Source organism: Ovis canadensis, chromosome 11, assembly GCF_042477335.2.
Source record: "Ovis canadensis isolate MfBH-ARS-UI-01 breed Bighorn chromosome 11, ARS-UI_OviCan_v2, whole genome shotgun sequence".
NCBI lineage: Eukaryota > Metazoa > Chordata > Mammalia > Artiodactyla > Bovidae > Ovis > Ovis canadensis.
In genome coordinates this window covers 57,217,598-57,240,993 of record NC_091255.1, presented here as the reverse complement: position 1 = coordinate 57,240,993, position 23,396 = coordinate 57,217,598, and the positions used below count along the sequence as shown (strand labels likewise).

The following is a 23,396-nucleotide window of genomic DNA, read 5'->3' as shown; positions in this document are numbered from 1 at the left end:
ACTGGGTGTGGAAGGGACTGAGAGGTTGTTTTAGTTTCCTAGGGCTCTCGTGACAAAGTGTCACAAACTGGGTGGCGGAAAACAACAGAAATTTATTTTGCCATAGTTATGAAGGCTAGAAGTCCAAAATTAAGTTGCAGGCCAGGCCATGCTCTCTCTGACACTCTGGGTAGAATCCTTCCTTGCCTCTTCCTAGCATCTTTTTTAAAGAAAATATATCTTTGGCTACATCAGGTCTTAGGTGCGGCACACAGGACCTTTTGCTTCGGCGCTTGTACTTCCTAGCTGTGGTTCACGGGCTTACTAGCTCCTCACTATATGGGATCTTAATTCCCAGACCAGTGATCAAACTGGCGTCTCCTGCATTGCAAAGTGGACTCAACCACTGGACCACTGGGGAAGTCGCTCTTCCTAGCTTCTGCTGGTGGGGCCAACAATCGTTGGCATTCCTTGGCTGGCATCTACACACTCCAGTTTCGGCCTGTCATCATTCGGCATTCTTTTTGTGTGTCTCCGACTTCAAATAGCATTTTCTTCTTCGTTAAGGATACCAGTCATGTTGAATTCAAACCCACCCTTATGGCCTCATCTTAAACAAAGAACTTATTTCCAAATAAGATTATATTTACAGGTACTGGGAGTGGAGTTTAGGACTGTAACATATTTTTTGGAGGGGAGGTCAAAAATTCAACCCATAACTTAGGTCATCAAGTTCATTTCTCTACTGGATGTAGGAATCAGCTATATAAGATCTATCCAATTGCAAGACTTAGGCGCAAAGTATGATAATCCATTTAAGTCAAACCCAGGTAGGTGGAGAAGTGGCAGAAAGAGGGTCCTGACACAAAATTGTCCCACACTTACTAGTGTGAGATAGTTGCTGCTGGACTGACCTTGTTTTAGAAGTAGGTGGCAAGGACTTCCCTGGTGGTCTGGTGGTTAAGATTCCGTGCTTTCAATGCAGGGGGCTCGAGTTTGATCATGGTCAAGCTAGATCATGATCAGGGAACTAGATCCCACATGCCCTCTGGCCAAAAAAAAGAAAAGAAACTGGTTGCAGAGCTGGGTGGGTAGGATAAGGTCCTAAGAGTGATGCAGGGCAAGTCTGGTGCTGGGCAGACCACAGAGCCCACTGATGGGGAATCCAGCTGGCTGGTGGCAAAACTTCTGGAGGTAGATGGGTGAGGTAGTCATCATCCTCTGGATCACCAGTGTTTAATAGAAATATAAAGTGAGTCGCAGAAACTCCCTGGTGGTCCAGTGGTTAGGACTCTGAGCTCTTACTGCTGAGGGCCTGGGTTTGATCCCTGGTTGGGGAATTAAGACCATCTCTCAAGCTGGGCAGTGTGGGCTAAATAAATAAATAGATAAAAGTGAGTCACACTTGTAGTTTTAAACTTTCCAGTAGTCATATCAGAAAGAGTAAAAAGAAATGGGGAGAATAAGACCTTATTTTGGGAGTTCCCTGGTGGTCCAGCGGTTAAGACTGTGCTTCCAGCGCAGGGGATGTGAGTTTGACTCCTGGTTGGGGAACCAAGACCCCCATATGTTATGCAGCAAAAAAAAAAAAAGACTTTAATTCAATATATCCAAAATATTATAATTTCAATGTGGCATTAATATAAAAAAGGTTAAGATATTTGTTTTTGCCTTCCTTTCCCCCCCATACTAAGTCCTTTTTAAAAAAGCTTTTGAAAATTTTCTTAATTTTTGGCTGTTCTGGTTCTTCACTGATAAATGGGCTTTTCTCTAGTTAAGGAGAGCAGGGGCTGCTCTCTAGTCGCTGTGCTCGGGCTTTCCATTGTGGTGGCTTCTCTTGATGTGGAGCACCGGCTCTAGGCATGAGCTTCAGTAGTTGCGGCTCCTGGGCTCTGAGCATAGGCTAACTCTGAGTTGTGGCCCACTGGCTTAGCTGTTCCTGGGCATGTGGGATCTTCTGGGATCAGGGATCAAACCCTTGTCTCCTGCATTGGCAAGCGAATTCTTGACCACTGAGCCACCAGGGAAGCCCTCCCCATGCTAAGTCTTTCAAATTCAATGTGCCTTTTGTACTTGCAGGACATCACTAGCCATGTCAAGAGCAGCACAGCCACATGTATTAGACTGCAGTAGATTCTAGAAATGCTGACTCTGCTAGGATCCAAGCCACAGACTGGATTGCAAGTGAGACTCAGTTCTGGGGAAGAACACAGGCAGGAGCACTGCAGAAGCTAAGGGCGTCTAGGGAAGAGTTTAGGACAGCCGGAAGAGGAAACAGTGTTCCAAGTAGAGGCAAAGTGGATGAATGGGAAAGGATCCACTTAAATTTGCTTTAGTCAGAGATGGGCTGGTTATTCTGTACAGTGAGATCCTTTGGAAACTAGTTGTAAGAAGTCACACCTGGGCTGGGAGTACCGGCAGGAAACTGGTCAGACAATCACTCTCTTTGTTTCCCTCTTTAGTTATGAAACCTCTTATCTCCACTTCTCTCTGCTTGTCTGTTTTGTTAGTCTCTTTTCTACACACTCATTTCCTCTTTTATTTATCTAATTGGGCCTTAAAGTGGCTTCCTTAGCGGCTACCTCTAGGATTTCTCCACTCCACTCCCCACCTCTAACTTAGTGGCCCCATGGCCCATTTCATGTTCCAAGGAGAGAAAATCTGATCGGCCACTTAGTCACTCACCCACCTTTGGCTCAGTTAGCTGAGGCCAAGCCCACCGAGTACCACTGGGGCCACCCAGGCTCATCCCTGGTCTAAGGCAGTGGTTTTCAAAGTGGGTTCTCTACACCCACAGCCTTAGAAGTGTAAACTCATGGGCCCCACCCAACCTGCTGAATCAGTGTCTCTGGGGATGGAGCCTGGGGTACTGTGTTAGCCACGGGTGAGGGCAGATTCCTTCAGAAGAGGATGTGGTTAAGGACTACCATCTTAGTATATCACCTTAGAGGCCAGAGCTGAGGTGAGGAGCAGGGGGGAGCCCAGACCAGGAGAGAAAGAGGTCCTAGATGAGGCCTCAGCTTCTACCACTGGGGACCAGGTCTGCTGGGAGGGGCTGAGGGACGAGGTCACAGAGAACAGGTCAGAATGTGACCTAATCGTAAATCATGTCAGGACAGGACTACATGTGAGTGTTTTTAGTGAACCTTATTTTGAGGACCTGGGACGGGCAGAGGCAGAGAGGAAATGAGTGGAGGTGGTGGGGGGTGGGAAGAGTCAGGTTGACAAGGTATATGGTGGCTGTGCTTGGCTGCTTCCTCAGTTATAAACTGATTTGGAGGAAGCCAGAACTAAATATTAAATTAAATTGTTGTTGTTCAGTCGCCCAGTCATGTCCGACTCTTTGCAGTTCCATGGACTGCAGCACGCCAGGCCTTTCTGTCTCTCACCATCTCTTGGAGTTTGCCAAAGTTCATGTTTATTGCATTGGCGATGACATCCAGCCATCTCCTCCTCTGATGCTCTCTTCCCTTTCTGCCTTCAATCTTTCTCAGCATCAGAAAATTAAATTAATAATATTTAAACAGGGAAGAAAGTTGAATTTTTAAGCAGTGGTAGAAACTGCTGAGTGCTTGATGTTTGCTTTTTCCATGGCACGTAAACTGTATTAAAATTGAAATTTACACTACAAAAATAGCTTCACAGGAGTACCATTATTAACATAACCTTACCTCAGACAGATTTTTTATTACTGGAGACAGCCCTTCTAGGTACAAAATATATTAATGGCTGAAGCAGAAGAAAAATACCAACTACAGATGGTAAGCATTTTCTTGCAAAGTCACATCAAATTTAACATTAGCCTTGGAAAACAGAAACATATTTAAACAAAAGGTTTTAAATAGTCTTAGAACCGTGTGTAGATTTTCACCTCTGGTCTAGGATACTATCCTAAAGAGTGCAACTTGAAGTGATTAAAATAAGTTAATGAAAAGAGTTTAAAACTTTTGCTCAAAAATGGTGTTTAATGAGTTCTTACACCATTTTCATTGGAAGGTTCTGTTAAGTGGCATTCATGGAAAAAGACATATTTTATTGGTATGAAATAGGTGGAGTTAGTATACTTAAGACAGATGCCTAGAACAGTGATTTGATAAAAGGTGCACAATTCCACTGAGAGCAAATTAGAAGTCACAAGGGAATAAAAAGTCTTTGAAAAGATTTTCTGCAATTCCTGTACCCATTAGAGTCATGTGCAGGTATGATTTACATTAGAAGTAGATTTCTATTTTAGGAAGGAAGAAAAGAGTGAATTCCCTAGGAGTCGTTGTTCCTCCCCTGTTTTCTCAAAAATATGTCTAAAAACGTTGCCATGATGAAGCAATGCATGCATGCTCAGTCACTTGGTCGTGTCCAGCTCCTTGTGACCCCATGGACTGTAGCCCACCAGGCTCCACTGTCCATGGGAATCCAGGCAAGAATACTGGAGTGGGTTGCCATTTCCTTCTCCAGGGATGAAGCAATGCTGTGCGTCTTAAAGGCTGAAATAAAATCTAGTGAAAGTTTAGCTCTCCTCAATAGTATGGTTTTAAGGGATTATCCGAATCTTTTTTTAAAAAAACAACAACAGAAAGATTTAAACTTATATGCAGGCAAGCCTAAACAGTATCCTTCTCTGCATATTAAGCGTGTGTGCATTTTTTTCCTGAACTGTCACTTGCACATTTGAATGTACTGCTTTAAACTTCACAACAGGCAATCTCCACAGCTCCTCCATTGTTTTCTGAGATCTTAACTTCTGTTACCTGATACAAAACTGCAAACTGTGTTAGTAGGTGGTTGGGAACAATGTGTGCCATTAGAATAAGGCAAATGTGTATGTATACATCCGTTTGGTAAGTTTTATTGCCATTATTCGTCTAGTCTTTTAAACTGTAATGGCAACCATTGTTGAAATTGTTTAATGTATTTTCAGAGCTTGTGTATCACAAAGAAGAGTTACTGCACATAGCAGACACTCAGCATTTGTGGAATGAATTTCTAGCACTGTCTCCTGAATTTCTAGTCCGACTTCCGGAACTTTATATAATTTTTGCATCAGTTTAATTTGTAGGACTGTATCCAGATTGATGAGCTTCCTTGATAGCTCTCAGTCGGTAAAGAATCCACTGCAATGTGGTAGACCCTGGTTTGATTCCTGGATCCGGAAGATACCCTTGGGCTTCCCTTGTGGCTCAGGTGATAAAGAATCAGCCTGCAATCTGGGAGACTTGGGTTTGATCCCTGGGTTGGGAAGATGCCCTGGAGAAGGGAACAGATACCCACTCCAGTATTCTGGCCTGGAGAATTCCATGGTCTGCATAGTCCATGGGGTTGCAGAGTGGGACAGGACTGAGAGACTTTCACTTCACTTCACTTCACCCAGATTGATGAGAAGTTCTTGGAGGTAACTTGATCTGGAGAATTAAATGACATTATTGATGAATTAAAAGAGACAAATGACACAGGATTAAAATATATCAGATTTTATTAAACATTTAAAATTGCAATAGTAGTAGCCTTAAGCAAAACAGCACACACACAAAATCCTCCATGTATACTTTTGCATGCATAGATACCACTTTTTATTCTGCTTTTAAACTTTGATTATTTATAAATTCTTCCATATTATACGATCTTCGTAATTGCCACTTAAATGGGGGCATTAAAACCTATGCGGTTGATGTAATGAAATTCGCCATTAGACTGTCAGCTCGTCTCCCTTTTGTTATTAACCGAATTTTGCAAGAACATCTTTTGTACTATTATATCAAGAACAAATTCCTGAGTGCAATTACAGGGTCAAAGGGTAAGGTACATTTATTTTTATTTCATTTTCTATTTTTTTCCTCCTGAGATAACAAAATACAGCCCTGTACGAAGAGCTTTCATACATTGCTCTCGAAGGCTTATCTTGTTAATTATCCTTTAAGGCATTATCATCCGCCTATCCCTGCGCTACAGTTGAAAAAAAGAGCCCAAGCAGGCTGGTAACCTGATCTCGTTCACCAGGTGAGTCCTGGATGGAGGTGGAAACTACGCTACCAGGAGCAAAATACCCTTAGGGATTTGCCGGAACCCTCGGTGTGGGAAGAGCCTCTCCTGCCTCACTCCAGCCGAGGCTCAATCCGGACCGCAGCAGGTTCGGTTCTAACCGCTGGCCCCTGCCTCTCAGAGAAGCGCCCTGCACGCGGTGGGCGTCTAATAAAGGCAGCCTGTATTGCGCGGACAAAAGCTCTCCCTTAAGCGGGTTGAACTCCAGGCCCTCCTGGCACCACAGAGGTCGGCGCCGCCACCCAGATCCTTTGCCCGCTCCTTCCTCAAGTTCTGCGTGGGACAGCAGGGCTCACCAGCCCGGACCGCCGCGCCCAGGCCGAAGCCAGGCCTGACGCCCCCGCCCCCCCTCGGTGCTCCGCGCGCGGCCGCCCAGGCCCCGCCCCCGGCCCCTCCCCGCCTCGTCGGCCCCGCCCCCGTCTCCACCCCGCCCCCCGGAGCCGCTGAGTGGCGGCGGCGGCCCCAGGACCGGGTTTCCTCAGACAAGAGGGCGGGTGGAGGAGGAAGCGGCCGAGCCCAGAATCCTGCTCCGGCGCCGCCGAGCACCGCCCGCCGCAACCGCCCGGCCCCGTCGGCTCCTGGGCCTCACCGAGCCGAGAAGAGGGAACGGCAGAGGAGGCTGCGTGGAGGCGGCGGGGGCGCGGGCGGAGGCGGCGCGGCCGGCCGCGGCTGCCGCTTTGTTGTGCGGCCCGGGCCAAGGAAAGAGAAGTGGGAGGAGGGGGGAGCTCGGCGTCCCGCTCCCTCCGCGGCTCATGGCGACGACGCTCGGCACATCCGGGACCCTCCGGCCGTGGCGGCCGCGGCGCCGGCTGCTCGGGCCCCAGCCCCGGCCGCTGTGGTGACTGCGCCGCGCCTCACCGTCGCCCCCGCCCCGCCCGCCGCCCGCCGGCCCCGGGCCCCGGGCCCCGCGCCGCGGCCGCAGCCCCGCCGCCGCCCCCGCCGCCGGGGACATGTCTAACCCCGGGGGCCGGAGGAACGGGCCCGTCAAGCTGCGCCTGACAGGTGAGGGGGTTGGGCGGGCGGCGGGAGCCAGGCCAGGGCGGCGGCGGGGTGGGCGAGCCGGCGGGGGGTGCCTGTGGCCTTGAGAAGGGCCAGGGTCGCGATCAATGGTGAGTGAGAGGTCGGGGACGTGGGAAGGCCTAGTTCAGGGAGAGTAACTGCAAAACCAGTCTCCCTCGTTGGGAGATTCTTAGAAAAGCCAAGGGTGACTCGGGGGTCTTTTGTTGTTGTTGTTGGGGGGGGGTCCCCCCGTTGGAATTCCAGGCGGATTTGAGGTCGAAAAGCCTTGGCCGAGAAGCATGACTCTCTCCCGGGGCGTCGGGGAGCAGCCCTTGGGCTGCTGCCCAGGTGGGGTCGTGGAGGGGATGAGGAGCTCCTGTGGCGGGGATTATTGAATCCGGCTGCTGACTGCGCGCAGTAAACACTCCTTAAAGATGGAGCGCTTAACGGGAGGGTGTGTGTGTGTGTTCCCCGGTTGTTAACTTGTTCGCCCACTTATGCCCGCGTGCAAAACCTTCCCTCTCGGCTGCCAGGCGCAGCCGTCGGTTCCACACACCTGAAACGCACGACTTTAGAGGGAAGGAGACCGAGGTTGACTTTTCCGGTGTGTCTGCCTGATCCGACGACTCGGGCTCATTGTACCCTCTGTGTTTTGGAAGTGTTTGATTGTAGGGTAGTATGTTTGGGGTTGTTCCTTGTAGGCCGCAGAACTTGTGTCTCACTTCTAACTCTAGACCTGCTTTAAAAACACACTTTTTTTTGAGTCCCTTTCTAAGTTTGTGCTCAAACGGACTTTGAAGCAGAGTTTTTCTCTCTCTCCCCACTCTCCTCCCCTTCCTTTTTCTAAATGGAAAAGAATGTCTGGAGGGGTTGCTGGATAGCAGGCTTTTCTTACGAAGTGTTTATGATCCCAAGTGTGTTAGATCTTTAATGTTACAAGTACATTTTTGATCTTACATGGTCGTTTTACCCCATTTTAGGGAAAAATTATTTGGAGTTTGAAACGTGTAAATGAAACCATTGTAATTCTGGCTTCATTATTCGCTATTAATAAATTATGCAGGTTGATATTCGGATATGTGGCGAGAAAGATGACTTTCCTTAGAGAATCTGTGTGTGTGTGTGGGTGCGTGTGTAAGAATAAACTGTAATTATGTTTGTCTCCACTAGACTTTGAGATTTATATGGACTAATTTTGTAATTGAATGCTTGTCTGTTACATCCCAGTCCACTGGCTGAACTTTCGAGATAAAAACTTGCAGTGAATTAGGTATTCGAGAATTTAGCCTGACTGTATGTTGGCAGCAATTTTTAAAATATATTACTTTCATGACAGTTTTACTTTCTCTAGAGAATATTGCAAAGAATCATTAACTGAGTGGTTCTTAATGGAAAACCTGGATTGGGGGATGCCTGTCTCCCCTACTTCCCCCCATTCAGTTTCCTTATTTTCTTAATCAATGGAAACCTTTGTAAGGGACCTTTGTCGTAGAGTTTATCTACTGCTGTTCCTCTGTGGAGTCAGTCTTGTGTCAGTGATCATGGAAAGAACCTGTGATTCCAGGTGTGCAAAAGGCATCAGAAATAGCCTGGTGGCCACTTAATTCCTTCTAGGTTATATACATGATGAGAGCATGAGGGAGAAAACAGGGCTCTTGACTTTTTGCAGATAAAATGAGTTTGAGGTTTTTAATGTGATTCAGAAGATCTTGAAGTGTTTATCTGTGGTTTTCTTCCTACATATGATACATTATAAAAATTCATGAGTAAAGTTAGGAGAAAAGATTACACTTATTTTTGAAGGGATAGGGAATACTGGGCTAAATCTATAGAGTAATTTTGTATTTTTAGATTTTTCTGAGGAATTTTAAATACACTTTGTCCCCTTAATTGTAAAAACAGTTTTAGATACTCTCAGTTTCTTAAAACCATTGGGAATTTGTCTCTGTCATATTTTAAGAGAAAACTATTTAACTATTAAAAACTTCGCCTTCTTCCTTTTGGTTACGAATGGTAGAAGTCCCTTCTGTTTTGCCAGGAAGGTTAATATGTATTTTTTCATTTTTGTCCACTTACAAATTAGATGGTATAGATTTTAACAAATAGATTTTAAGAGCTGGATTCAATTAGCAGCTTTTTAGGACATAAACATTAAAGAGTTAGATGGAAAAGATTGTTTTGACTGACTGGATAAATGACAGGGCTGTGTTTGATGTGCGTCCAGGAATTGGTCTGGAGCTGGTGCCCAACTTTTCAGTCCATCTTGAGAAGCCAAATAAAATATTTAACCTAGGCCTCATTTTGTTTAAAAAAAAAAAAAAAAGGTTGATTCTTTGTTAAGACCTTAAGAAATGTTTGGCATACCTTTAGACTAAGTGTTTAACAGTTCATTTAGATCTGGGTTCCATAATAGAGGAAAATTACTTTTAAAAAATGGGAGGAGCAAATCCCATAGTGAATTTTTATTTGGATTACAGTATACTTGAACTGTAAGATGATGTAAAATAATTGTTCTTTGCTTTAAGTTAATACCATATTAGTATTTTACATTTATAGACTGTCTTTGATTTCAAGGTGCTTCATGAATTGTAGTTACTCAGTTATGTCCTTCACATAGAGCTGCCCCTTTACTGAAAGATGTAAACAGCTTTTGCATGGTGTTTGTCACAGATATACACACACACCCCTCCCCCCACATATACATTCTCACATGTACGCACAAACTGAAGGAAAAATATTTGAACCATGAGATCTCTGCACACAACAGATATTATACTTTTCCACATGTTATTCCTAAGACTACAGTCAACTGGCAAACTGATACTTCTTGATGCGAAGAAGGTAGTGCTAATTTAATATGAAATTTGAAATTCCTCAGGTCATTGGTGGTTAAGATCTGATGTGGTCCATCAAACTACTTTTTTTTGTGACACATTAACACTTGATCATTGAAATGGGCTATATGGTAAAGCTATCAATTTCAACTAGTATTTGTACAGAAAATTAATTATAAAATGTAAATTCTTATAGACTTATGCATAGGCTTTTCTTATGACGGTTTGGATAGAAGATATTCTTTGAGGTAAAAAATTGAGGGTAATTTTTTATATTATTACGTTTTTGGAAACCAAAGGCTGGAAAAGCAGTTTACTGTAATTTCTAATATTTAAAATTCTTAGATATGGAGAAATAACAGATTACTTCTCCAAAACATTCATTGTAGACCTGTTTGTAATTTAAATGTTTTTGTACACTGTTCCTTATTATTAATTTATAAAATCCTAAGCAGTAATGTGGTTAACTTTGGCTATAGCTAAAGCAAAATTAACTTTTAAAAAGTCTCATTTCACATATGCTGGTATCTTAGTATTGTTTTATTACATATTTTGTTGATTCAAAAATTTTAAAAGTTACAACTTGGTTCTCATAGTTTTCTAAGTGGGAATGTGCCTGTACACCATAATGATTTGTTCTATGGGTGTTAATAATTTGAATGTCCCCAGTTCATATTTTTTTCCCTTGGTGTCTGAGGATGAAGCCAGTGTGACTTAGCTCCTTCCTTTTCTCTTAAGTTTATCTCTTCTAGTCTGACCTTCAGGCAGGGACTGAAGCTGCCTAGGTGCTTAATGTAGTTTGGTTTTCATTGGTGACTAAAGTGTGGGTGTGTGTGTGTGTTTAACATGGATTCTGCTTTTTTCCTGTTGGTTGGACTGTAACTGTCACAACATACTGACATTTATTTAGCATATAATTTAGCATATTTATTACATAACTCCATTTTCAAGGTAAATGAAGGTCCATGCTTTAGCCCTGCGAGGTCTTTATTTTATCCATTTTTGGTATCTTCCAACAATTTTGAAGGCTTTCAAAGATGTACTGTGCCTTACTCTTCGAGTAGTCCGTCCTTAACAGAACTTAATGTTTTATTTATGATTCAGTGCCATGTGGCTCAGTGGTAAAGAATCCACCTGCCATGCAGGAGTTGTGGGTTCAATCCCTGGGTCAGGACAATCCCCTGGAGAAGGAAATGGCAACCCACTCCTATATTCTTGCCTGGGAAATCCCATCTACAGAGGAGCCTGGCAGGCTACAGTCCATGGAGTTGCAAAAGAGTCAGACATGACTTGGCGATGGAACAGTAACAGCGATCCTTATGAATATGTTATTGTGCTGGTGTGATGTGTAGTACGAGGATGTCATCATGGTGTGTAGGGAGGACTGTTTGATTCTGGCTGTATGTTGCCCTGTTCTTACAGCTTTTTCTCTTTGCTCTCATTTTTGTTTATTGGTACTTTGTTCTAAGAATGCTAAACCTTGGAAATATATTGTTGTAATCAGCATTGTTATGTGTTTCTGTGTAAGGGACATGTATTGAATGCTTATTAAGTGCCACATACCATATTAAGTTTACATCTATTATTACTTGTAATTCTCATACTCCAAGAGGTAGGAGAAACTCGGAGAGGTTAAGTACATGTCAGAGCCCAAGTTGTCTGTTTAGAGTGCCTGTTACAAACTTTTAAGATCTTGTGTAGAAAATAAAACAGTTTCATTTATTTTGACTTAGCCTTGTCCCTCGAAATCTTTGCTCATCTTTTAAGGCTCAACTCAAGGAACCCTTATCCATAAATTTCTCCTTGACCGATGTTAACCTTTCCTCTGTGACTAAGAGGCTCTACTTCTAGCATCAGACCTAACTCTCAGAAGGCAGTGAGTTGTCTCGAGTTAGCTATGCTTAATGAGTGTTGTCAATGCTGTAAACTCATATGAAGGCAGAATCCTGTTTCAACATGGATTAAGAGCTTTCTGGCATTTTATTTTGAATGAATGCTGGAGACATAGAAGTAATTCTGTATATTTTTACATGTGTTCCTTATGACCAGTACTCTGGGTATGAGTGGCAAGAGATGAGGCTGTAGATAGGACCAACCCGTTTTAGGACCTTGTTATATAGAAGTTTTGCCAAGAAGTTTGATTTTTAAAATTTTTTACAGTGGTGGGAACCATTGAAGGATTTTAAGCTTCGATATATTCAGTGTTTAGAAGCTTCAATCTTCAGGCAATAAGGATGGACTGGAATGGAAACTGTGAAGACTGATTTTAGGATAACCAGTTAAGAGAATGCTATACAATCACCGGTATTCATGTTTTTTTCTTGTTTTAACTTTTATTTCTAAATTTTGTTTCTATAGATAATTGCTGTAAACATCTTGGTGTAGATTAATTTTTTTTTAAGGGTTGTTTTCTTAGGATATTTCCATGGAGTGCTATTGCATTAAAGGGTGCGGATCTTTTTAGGTGGTTGATGAATTTTTTTTCCTAAGGCCATTTCTTTAAAGAATTGTGCCTGTTTAGAGCGATTGAATAAATGTATCCCTCTTAATAAAGAATTGGCTCTTGTTCTTTTTTAAATGTTTGCTAACTTCATGACAAAGAGTATTTAGCAGTTTTTTGTAAAGTTGAGTATTTTCCTGTTAACTAATTATTTCTCTTTGTTGACTTGTTTGGTCTTGTCCTAGATATTGGTTAGGCTCTGTGTGTTTTTCTTGGGTGATCTGCTTGAGAATTGAAAAAGCTATTAATCTGTTGTCATACTTGTTACAGACATTTTCCCTATTTTGTTATTTGACTTTTAATTTTGATCATTTTTGGAAGAAAAGTGATTTTGAATAAATTTATTACTTAAGGAGTCAACTTTGTCCAACTTTCCCTTTGTTTTTTCTGTCTTTTAGGGAAGCCCTTTTCTTCAAATTAAATAGTAAATATTTAATTTTGTTTTATTTTAGTGTTTTTAAAAATGCTTTAGGAAGATATTGCCCCCCAAATTGCTATTCAGTCATCTCATCATTATTTGTTAACCAGTTCTTCCTTTTCATAGTGCTGTGATACCTTTTTGTTATGTTAATAACGTTAGTTACAATTGATGAGCTCTTGTTCAGTGCCATACTCTTTTCAATATTATAGCTTATAATTTAGTTTAATCTTCTCATTGTACCAGAAAAATATTTTTGCTCTTTTTATTTGCTCTTCCAAGTTAACTCCAATTAAATGGTTAAATTTAAAAACAAATTCATTGTGATTAGAATCCATTAATCTGGGAAAAGGAGGCATTTAAGTGTATTTCATTTTTCCGCCTAGAAACATGCAGTGTTTTTATGTTTATTTGAACTTTTGTTTATATTGCTTCAGTTCAGTTCAGTCGCTCAGTTGTGTCCAACTCTTTGCGACCCCATGAATCACAGCACGCCAGGCCTCCCTGTCCATCACCAACTCCTGGAGTTCACTCAGACTCACGTCCATCCAGTCAGTGATGCCATCCAGCCATCTCATCCTCTGTCGTCCCCTTCTCCTCCTGCCCCCAATCCCTCCCAGCATCAGAGTCTTTTCCAATGAGTCAACTCTTCGCATGAGGTGGCCAGAGTACTGGAGTTTCAGCTTTAGCATCATTCCTTCCAAAGAAATCCCAGGGCTGATCTCCTTCAGAATGGACTGGTTGGATCTCCTTGCAGTCCAAGGGACTCTCAAGAGTCTTCTCCAACACCACAGTTCAAAAGCATCAATTCTTCGGCGCTCTGCCTTCTTCACAGTCCAACTCTCACCTCCATACATGACCACAGGAAAAACCATAGCCTTGACTAGACGGACCTTAGTCGGCAAAGTAATGTCTCTGCTTTTGAATATGCTATCTAGGTAGGTCATAACTTTTCTTCCAAGGTGTAAGCGTCTTTTAATTTCTTGGCTGCAATCACCATCTGCAGTGATTTTGGAGCCCCCAAAAATAAAGTCTGACACTGTTTCCCCATCTATTTCACATGAAGTGATGGGACCGAATGCCATGATCTTCGTTTAGACTAGCTTAATAGTTTTCTTTCTATGTTTTAGTGTAATTCCAGCTAATTTATATTTGTAGCATATCCATTGTATTTTCTAACCTTAGTTATTGGTTTGCATTTAGGATTGCAGTCATATCTATTTTTGTGTGATTAGAGCGACTTTGCTGAACACTGAGCCTACTAATATTTCACTAGTGGTAGTTTTCCAGATATCAGTATTTGGCATTTAAAAAAAAATTTATTTGGTTGCACCAGGTCTTGGTTGTAACATATGGTATCTAGTTCCCTGACCAAGAATCAAACGCTGGCCCCCTGCATTGGGAGCGTGGAATCTTGGCCCCTGGACCACTAGGGAAGTCCCGAGTATTTGGCATTTTTTACAGTTGAGTGTTAACACTAAATTTTTTTTCTTTTCGTTTGGATTTTTGCACTAATATGTGATTAATTGAACAAAGTGAAGAATTTTATATTAGTTTATTTTAGAATCACTTCTAAAGGCATTGACTTTAAAAACTGCTTTTGATATGAATTTAGAAATTTCAACATGTGTCTTAAGTTTGGCAGTTTGGTCTGGTTTCTTATTAAAAATCCGCAGCAGACATAAAACTTAGTTTTAAAATAAATGCTGATTTTTAGGTAGGAGTTCCTACATAGATGATCGCACAAATCGCATTTCTTTCTTCCCCAAAAGTGTCCTCCTGCCTCTTCACAGTCAGTCTTCTGCCACCCCCGGTCCTTGGCAACCACTGATTCCCTTTCTATTGCTGTAGTTTTGCCTTTCCTAGAATTTTATATAAATGGGACTGTACAGTATGTAGTATTCTGAGTCAGGCTTCTTTCCTTAGTGTGGTGCTTTTGAGGTCCATCCAAGTTGTGTATCAGTCGTTTGTTCCTTTTATTGCAGAAGAATATTGCATCATACCCCATTTTATTTACGCGTTCACAAATATCCAGACATTGGTTTCCAGTTTTTTGCCATATGTAAGGCCATCATAAAGGAAATTTGGGTATACCTCTCTTTGTGAACATATTTTTATTTCTCTTGGGTAAATATTTAGGATTGTTGGATCATATGGTAAGTATGTGTTTAACTTAAACACCAAACTGCTAAACTGTTTTTCAAAGTTGTACCATTTTTGTTTTTCTGTCGGAAGCTTCTGAGAGTTCCAGTTGCTCCCAATCCTAGCCAGAGCTTTAGCACTTGCTGTTGTCAGTCTTTGATTTTAACCATTCTAATTGATGTGTGAAAGTGAAGTCGCTTAGTCGTGTCTGACTTTTTGCGACCCCATGGACTGTAGCCTACTAGGCTCCTCCCTCCATGGGATTCTCCAGGCAAGAGTACTGGAGTGGAATTGATGTGTAGAGATGACTTAAGTGTAGTTTTAGTTTTAATTCCTTTACTGACCTACAGTGTTAGGCATCTTTTAATAGACTTATTTGTCATCTGTGTATCTTTGGTGAATATATTTTCAAATCTTTTGCTCATAGTTTTAAAATTGGATTGTTTTCTTACTGAGTTTTGAGGATTCTTTTTGTATTCTGGATACAGGTTCTTCATCAGATAAGTGTTTGCAGATATTTTCTCCTAATATGCATGTGGCTTTCTCCTCCCCTTAATAGTGTCTCAAAGAGCAGAAGTTTTGAATTTTGAATAAGCCCTGTTCATCAGTTTTTTTCTTTATGGTTCATGCTTTTTATGTCGAATATAAGAAATCTTTTCCTAACCCACAGTTCTAAAGATTTTCTATGTTTTCTTCTGCAATATTTATATTAGCTCTTACATTTCAGTCCTCTTACATTTCGGTCTAGAACTCTCCTGCTGCTGCTGCTGTTTCTAAGTCGCTTCAGTTGTGTCCGACTCTGTGCGACCCCATAGACGGCAGCCCACCAGACTCCCCCGTCCCTGGGATTCTCCAGGCAAGAACACTGGAGTGGGTTGCCATTTCCTTCTCCAATGCATGAAAGTGAAAATTGAAGTCGCTCAGTCGTGTCCGACTCTTAGCGACCCCATGGACTGCAGCCTACCAGGCTCCTCTGTCCGTGGGATTTCCCAGGCAAGAGTACTGGAGTGGGGTGCCATTGCCTTCTCGCAAAGTTAATTTTTTAATTTGCTGTGATTAAGTAAGGGTCAGGTTCTTTTTCTTTTTTCTCACAGATAGCCAATTTTCCTCCTACCACTTGTTAAAATGCTTTTGTTTCCTCCATTGAATTGTCTTGGCACCTTGGCTAAAAATCAGTTGACAACATACATGTTCTCTTTCTGGACTCTATTCTGTTCCTTTTATCCAGCATTCTTTTCTTTGTAAACACTTTCTTATTACTGTAGCTTTAATATAAGTCTTCTGATTTCACTCATTGATTAAACTTTTTGGAAACATCTTGAAAACAGTTTAATAAGCATTGGGACCCCATAATGATTTAGAATCTTGTTATGGTCTGGAGCCACTATTTCATTTATTTAGTCAACAAATACTTATCAGTTTCTTGACATGTGTCAGATATTAATTTTTTAAATTCTATAATACCATGAAAGGAAGTATAAGAAATCAGAATAAACCTAGGTTGGACTCACTTGTTTTTCTTTTTAAAATTCGATTACAAATCTTTAAGAAGTTTTTTATTATTTTTGTCTCTTACTGATGAAAGTGGATAACAATAAGCATACCATAATAAAGTTTGCTGTTTACAGCTACCAGCCCCTTCAAATAATTTTTGGAAAAAGGTAGGATAAAAAATTAACATATCTAAAATGTGGCAATAGAAAAGGATATAATTGTTTTGTTAAATGTGGGTTGAATTACATTTTTTAAAACTTTTTTTCTGTGAGCATTTTTCTATAAGACAAAGGAAAAACAATTTTTTATTGAAGTATAGTTGATTTATCATGTTAATTTTTGCTATACAGCAAAGTGATTCAGTTATATATATATATATTTGTGTGTGTGTGTATATATATATATTCTTTTTTTCCCCTGTTCTTTTCCATTATGGCTTGTCATATACAGAGTATAGTTCTCTGTGTTATACAGTTGGACCTTGTTAATTCATTCCATACATCTGCTAACTCCAGCTTCCCACTCCTTCCCTCCCGCAGCCCCCCACCCCCCCCACCCCCCGCCCCTGGCAGCTGTTTGGTGGATTAGGTTCATTTGTGTCATATTTTAGATTCCACAAGTGAGTGGTATGGTATTTGTCTTTCTGATTTACTGATAATCTCTAGTCCATCCATGTGGCTGCAGATGGCATTATTTCATTCTATTTTAATGGCTGAGTTGTATTCCACTGTATATATGTACCACGTCGTCTTTATCCATTCATCTGTTGATAGACATTTAGATTCTTTCTGTGTATTGACTACTGTGAAGAGCACTGCTATGAACATTGGAGTGAGTGTGTGTATCTTTTCGGATTAGGGTTGTAACTGGCTATATGCCCAAGAATGGGATTGCTGGATCATATGGTAATTCTGTAATTTTATTTATTTATTGGCTGTGCTGAGTTTTTAAAAGCCTCAATAGTTGTGGCACATGGGCTTAGTTGCTCTGTGGCCTGTGGGATCTTCCTGGATTAGGGATCGAACCTGTGTCTCCTGCACTGGCAGGCGGATTCTTTAGTGCTGAGGTACCAGCACTAAATTACCTCATATGGTAATTTTATTGTTAGCTTTCTGAGGAAGCTTTATACTGTTTTCCATAGTGACTGTACCAATTCACATTCCTACCAATGGCGTAGGAGGATTCTCTCTTTCCCACATCCTCTCCAGCATTTGTTATTTGTAGAGTTTTTAATGATGACCATTCTGACTGGTATGAGGTGGTATTTCACTGTAGTTTTGATCTCTAATAATTAGCGATGTTGAGCATCTTTTCATGTGCCTCTTGGCCATCTGAATATGGAAGAAAATTTTATTAAAATCTGAGCAGACTTTTTAATTTGACCACAGTGTATTCCTGGAAACTGTCATAAAGCAGACATCTACAGCGTAGACCTATTTACTGTTAAGGTTGGAGGTAGTTGGGATGTTGTGGAAAGTATAGAACTTGGAGCTAGGAAATGTGGGTTCGGATCTTAGCTGTGCCACTGATAAACTTTGTGTCTTTAAGCAAATCACTTATTCTCTTGGTGCCTATGCTTTTTAGTTATAAATACACGTTTAAAATGACAGTGTTATTTATTTTAGGATCCTGCTAGATAAGAAATAATGTATGTGGAAAATACTATTCAAGCTGTATTCAAGTATTATATTAATATATTTTGATATTTTTATCCAAAGGTTGTGTTTTATTTTGTTTCTAATTTTTTGTTGGAGTATAGTTGATTTACAGTGTTGTGTTTCTGCAGTACGGCAAAGTGAATCATCTATGTATATACATATATCCACTCTTTCTAAGATTCTTTTCCCATTTAGGTAATTACAGAGTATTGAGTAGAGTTCCCTGTGCTGTACTGTAGGTTCTTATTGTTTATTTTTTATATATAGACTGTGTGCAAAGATAGTGTTTTAAATAGTCATAACCAATTATATGTTGTTTTATAGGAGCAAGTACAACATTAAAGAAGTAAAGGAGCTTGGGGGAATAATTTGAATGGCTTAGGGTTTTGGAGATGGGAGAGCTGGTTCCATCCACATCGCCAATAACTTTTTGCTGGTACTTTCAAAAGTTGCCTGTAGTTTCATCTCTTGCCAGTAGGTGGAGATATTTCTGCATAGGTAGATACGAACAGTGTGTAAAAGAAACTTGTAAAACTGAAACTCAAAGTTGTAAAAAAGAGTTCCTAAAGAGAGTTGGAGAATTAGAAACTATCAGCGGTGATGCTGGCTTCTAGTGAAAACCCATGCTTTAGGATAAACTTCCTTCTATAGACTGTATGTTGTTAATGTATGTATAGGAAGAATGCGTGCACCTGTGTGAAGTCGCTTCCGCCGGTTTCCACTCTTTGCGACCCCGTGGACTGTAGCTCTCCAGGCTCCTCTGGCCTGGATTTTCCAGGCAAGAATACTGGAGTTGGTTGCCATGCCCTCCTCCAGGGGATCTTCCTGACCCAGGGATCGAAGCTGCTTCTCTTACGCCTCTTTCATTGGCAGGTGGGTTCTTTTCCACTGGCATCACCTGGGAAGCCCCCCAAATTATTTTTGTTATATTAGAATTGCAAACATTGGTAGTTAATTCATTTTTAATTTTTGTATGATCTTATGTCATCAGCCTTTAACTTTCTCTTGCGAAATAGAAAATTTATTGGTTATTCAGAATCATATGAAGTTAATTCTAAATAAGATTGAAAGAACTTTATTAAAAATTGAGTTTTGTAAAGGAAGAAGAATGAAAAAGAGTTTTAAAAGTAAAATGGTATTTGATATATTCAAAATACTATGTCTGACACAGTGCTTGATACATAGTGTATCTTCGGTAAATATTTGTGAATTCAAGAATGATGACATTGAAAAAAATGCTTACATGGTTTGAGGACTTCATCTGAAACATATAATAGTCTCTCTCTATGATGTTATTACTGAATTAACTGATATTTGTGCCTTAGTAAATTTTGACAGTGTTAAGTTATAAAGATAGAGGACTGAAGTACTCATTTAGGTTAGTATTTGACTTAAAGAATAGTAATCTTTTACCATCTGCAAAATTTACTTCTCTACAAAGTGAAGATCAGTCTGATATTCAGTGCAAGAGATTTGTTTTTGCAGTGTCACCTAAGAAATTCACATGTATAACAAGTCTGTCAGTGTTAGGAAGATAATATTTTTCCAGAACTTTATAGTTTTAACTTGTTCTCTAATTTAATTGCTATTCAGATACTGACTTAGGTATTCTAAATCAGTGAAAGTGAAATATAATCTTTTATCTGATGAAATTTTTTTTCTTGAATCTTACAAAGAGAATAGTATCAGTTTTTTTTGAGGGAACAATTGGTACAACTTTTTAAGTTCCATAGAGAGAAGGTTGGTTGTACCAAAAGTCTTTCATAATGAAATATGAATCCTTATACATTTTAGTTTTTTATTTCCTGTATATGTGTATGTGTGTGTCAGTTGCTTAGTCGTGTCCAACTCTCTGCAACCCCATGGACTACATGTAGCCCGCCAGGCTCCTCTGTCCATGGGACTCTCCAGGCAAGAATACTGGAGTGGGTTGCCTTTCCTTCTCCAGGGGATCTTCCTGACCCAGGGATTGAACCTGGGTCTCCTGCATTGCAGGCAGATTCTTTGCTATCTGAGCTATAGGGCAGTCCCTTCTATTTCTTAGTTGTTTTGAAATTTTAAAAATTTAAGTAGATAGGAAAGCTTAGGTAGTGAACTGCTCTTTTTATTATTTTAAAATATGTTGGTGATGTTATTTCAAGTTTTTCTGATTTCCAGTTTAGTTGTCTTAAATCTTTTTTTCTCTAACTAGAGAGAGGACTTGGAATGGTGATGAAATGCTTATGTATCCGTTCCGTGATCATTTTTGAGAGTCTTACATGCACCTTACTTACCCTTAGGGGTAGGTTTTGGGATTTCAGGAAGAGCTTGGATCCTCATCTTGCTTTCAGGGAACCTGCAGTGTAAACAAGCAGAGACAAGACTTGATGGATGAAGTAACTGAACAGTTAACGCTAGAGTACATGCAATGAGGGTAAAATAAAAGAATGAAAACCTGTGGATATTTTTGAGGGAGTTCAGGGGAGCTCAATTTTTAGATTCTAAAGTTGATTAATTTTTTATATTTTCTTCCTTTCTCTTTACAAAAGAAAGGCATATCTCTTGGCCATCCCAAACAATATCGTCCTGGGTTAAGAGATTTTCCAGGCCACCTAAGAGACAAGTTGATATATTGATGAGGTTGTTGAGAAGTCAGTGACTCCAATGAGTGACACCTTTTCACAAGTCATATAGTTTCAACCCTTTAATTTAGGGACTCAATCAAGTTGCTAGTTGATCATTAAAAATTTTTTTCATAAAAATAAGCTTTCTTAGCACTTGAATTTATAAAAATGAAAAATTGAAATAAAATATTTTCAATAAGCATTCATTGATAGACACATGAATGAATTAAAAATAAAACCTCATCCATCTTATGAAATGATGCATTTCTGATTCTCCTTTTCCTCATCTCCTCTCCCCCCTTTTGAATAAGTGTGTGTGTGTATGTTAGTCTCTCAGTTGTGTCCAACTCTTGGCGACTCCATGGATGTAGCCCACCAGGCTCCTCTGTCCAAGGAATTCTCTAGGCAGGAATACTGGAGTGGGTTGCCTTTTCTTCTCCAGGCGAACTTCCTGACCCAGGGGTCAAACCCGGGTCTTCTGTATTGCAGACAGATTCTTGACCATCTGCGCCGCCAGAAATGACTGGTTTGTTCTGATTAGGAGGCAGGGAAGGCCTATACATTCATTGTATTTGGTTGTATATCTAAAGTCACTTTTAAAGTATAGGCCCATTGCCACTTGCTTACCTTTCTTTTTTGAATTTACTTATTATAGAAACCAGATCTATTAAATACCTCCGTCTAAGAACTCTGTATGATTTGCTTCTAGCCTTGTTTCCCATCATGCCTGTGTTCCATCATATGCCTGTATTCCACGTTCTGAATTCCTCTTCTTTTCCTGTTCTTCACATTTTCTCATATCTCCCAAATTTTGATGGTACTGTTTCCTGAGACACTATTACAATATTTTCTTTCTAACCTAGTTGCTCTGCCCAGTCACTAGGCTTTTAAGACAGCTGAAGCATTATCTCCTCTGAGAAGTCATCCCAGACTTTCCCAGTTTGAGTTAGGTGCCCCTCTCTAATAGTTAGGGTCCTGATAGAGACAGATAACATTCTCACAAAAGATGAAGGAGAATGTCCTTCAGAGATTACTTAGAATGAATGGGCAGGATTAAGGGAATCCAACTAGGAATGGTGCAGCACCTTGGGACTAGCAGTGATGGGAAGTTGCATCATCTTTGCGCAAGAAAGGGAAAGGGAGAGCGTTGCCATGGAAACCCAGAGAGACCCTTGCTGTTGCTTCTCATTTACTGAACCCACTTTGAAGGTGAAGGGTAAGTGAGGCCAGTTAATATAGTCCATAAATGTCAGCCTCCTAGGACACTGTGTGCTAATTAAAGGATGGAGAATGATCTGAAGGAGCAAATAGAAATATACAGAACACCCGTATTTATATTCCTATAATATGTTAGCATACGCCATTGCATCATTTATTATATTGACTTAAAATTCATTGTTTGTGGTGATGTTTTCCTCATAGCACTGTGAACTCCTCTCTGTAGCTATGAACTAGCTCTTACTCATATTTGTCTGCCCATAGTGCTTATTAGATATTTGTTAAGTGCAAAGAAAGCAATGAATAAGATACATAGTTTAAAAGATCTGTTCTACTTAGTGGTAATGTGTTGTTGATTCTTAGTTCAGAAGAGTAAGTCTATAATTTTTGCTTTGTTTGGCAGTTTTGATGCTTCTGCAGTAATTGACTTACTCATTTAGATTGAAGAAAGGCCAGGGATTAATTTAGGCCATAATAGATAACTTCTGTGTTTAGAAGGATTATAATAGAAGACTGATTTATCTGAGCTCAGTGGCATAATAAGTGTATTTATGTACCTTCTTTTGCTATAGGAGAATTATGATGCAGGGAAAGAATCTGTAGAGGCTGTAAGGCCATAAAATTATGTTGATTTCAGGTAGAAATCAATATGATCAAATATTATTAGATATCGGAGAAGGCAATGGCACCCCACTCCAGTACTCTTGCCTGGAAAATCCCATAAATGGAGGAGCCTTGGTAGGCTGCAGTCCATGGGGTTGCTCAGAGTCAGACACGACTGAGCAACTTCACTTTCACTTTTCGCTTTCATGCATTGGAGAAGGAAATGGCAACTCCACTGTTCTCGCCAGGAGAATCCCAGGGATGGGGGAGCCTGGTGGGCTGCCATCTATGGGGTGAGACAGAGTCGGACATGACTGAAGCGACTTAGTAGCAGCAACATGCCTTATTAGACTTTCTCTGGGTTATTACATAGCTTTTTCAAGTCTCTTAAATGAAAGCTGGTCTCTATATAGAAAGTGCACCCTCGTTGCTAACCAAATTCTTTCCCTCACCCCAGTTAAACTAATTATCAACTATTTGCTATAAAGGCTTGTTAGAATTGCTGCATGAAAAATTACTCCAAAACATAAAGGCCTAAAACAAGCAGTAATTTTATTCTCTCTCATGATTTCCGTGGGTCACAAGTTTGGAAAGGGCTCTGTTGGGTGGTTTTGGTGCAGGATCTGTCATGTATTTTTATGCAAATGGTGACTGAAACTGAAATAACTGGTGACTGGCTGGGCATTTATATCTTTTCAGGTCATCTGTGAGCCTTTCCATGTGGTTTTCAGTGTAACTGCTAACATGACTGGCTCAGGGTACCTGAAGGAATTGTCAGGAAACAAGGTGGAAAGCTACATCTTCTTTTCTGACTCAGCCTTAGAAAGTCCTTGTTGCATTTTACTGGTTACAAGCAAGTTACTTACAAGTTCTTCTAGATTCAAGGGAAGAGAGTGTTGACTGTATTTCTTGATG

The 23,396-nt window shown here is 40.6% G+C and overlaps 1 protein-coding gene across 1 annotated transcript in view; it reads left to right on the top strand.

Moving 5' to 3' along the window:
- Positions 1–6,441: 6,441 nt before the first annotated feature.
- The window catches only part of SMURF2 (SMAD specific E3 ubiquitin protein ligase 2), a 115,704-nt gene continuing 98,749 nt past the window's right edge, over positions 6,442–23,396 (top strand). Inside the window, exon 1 of the mRNA XM_069541836.1 lies at positions 6,442–7,014. Within this exon, the coding sequence (XP_069397937.1) occupies positions 6,963–7,014 (52 nt within the window). The 5' untranslated portion in view covers positions 6,442–6,962. The remainder of the gene's footprint in view (positions 7,015–23,396) is intronic.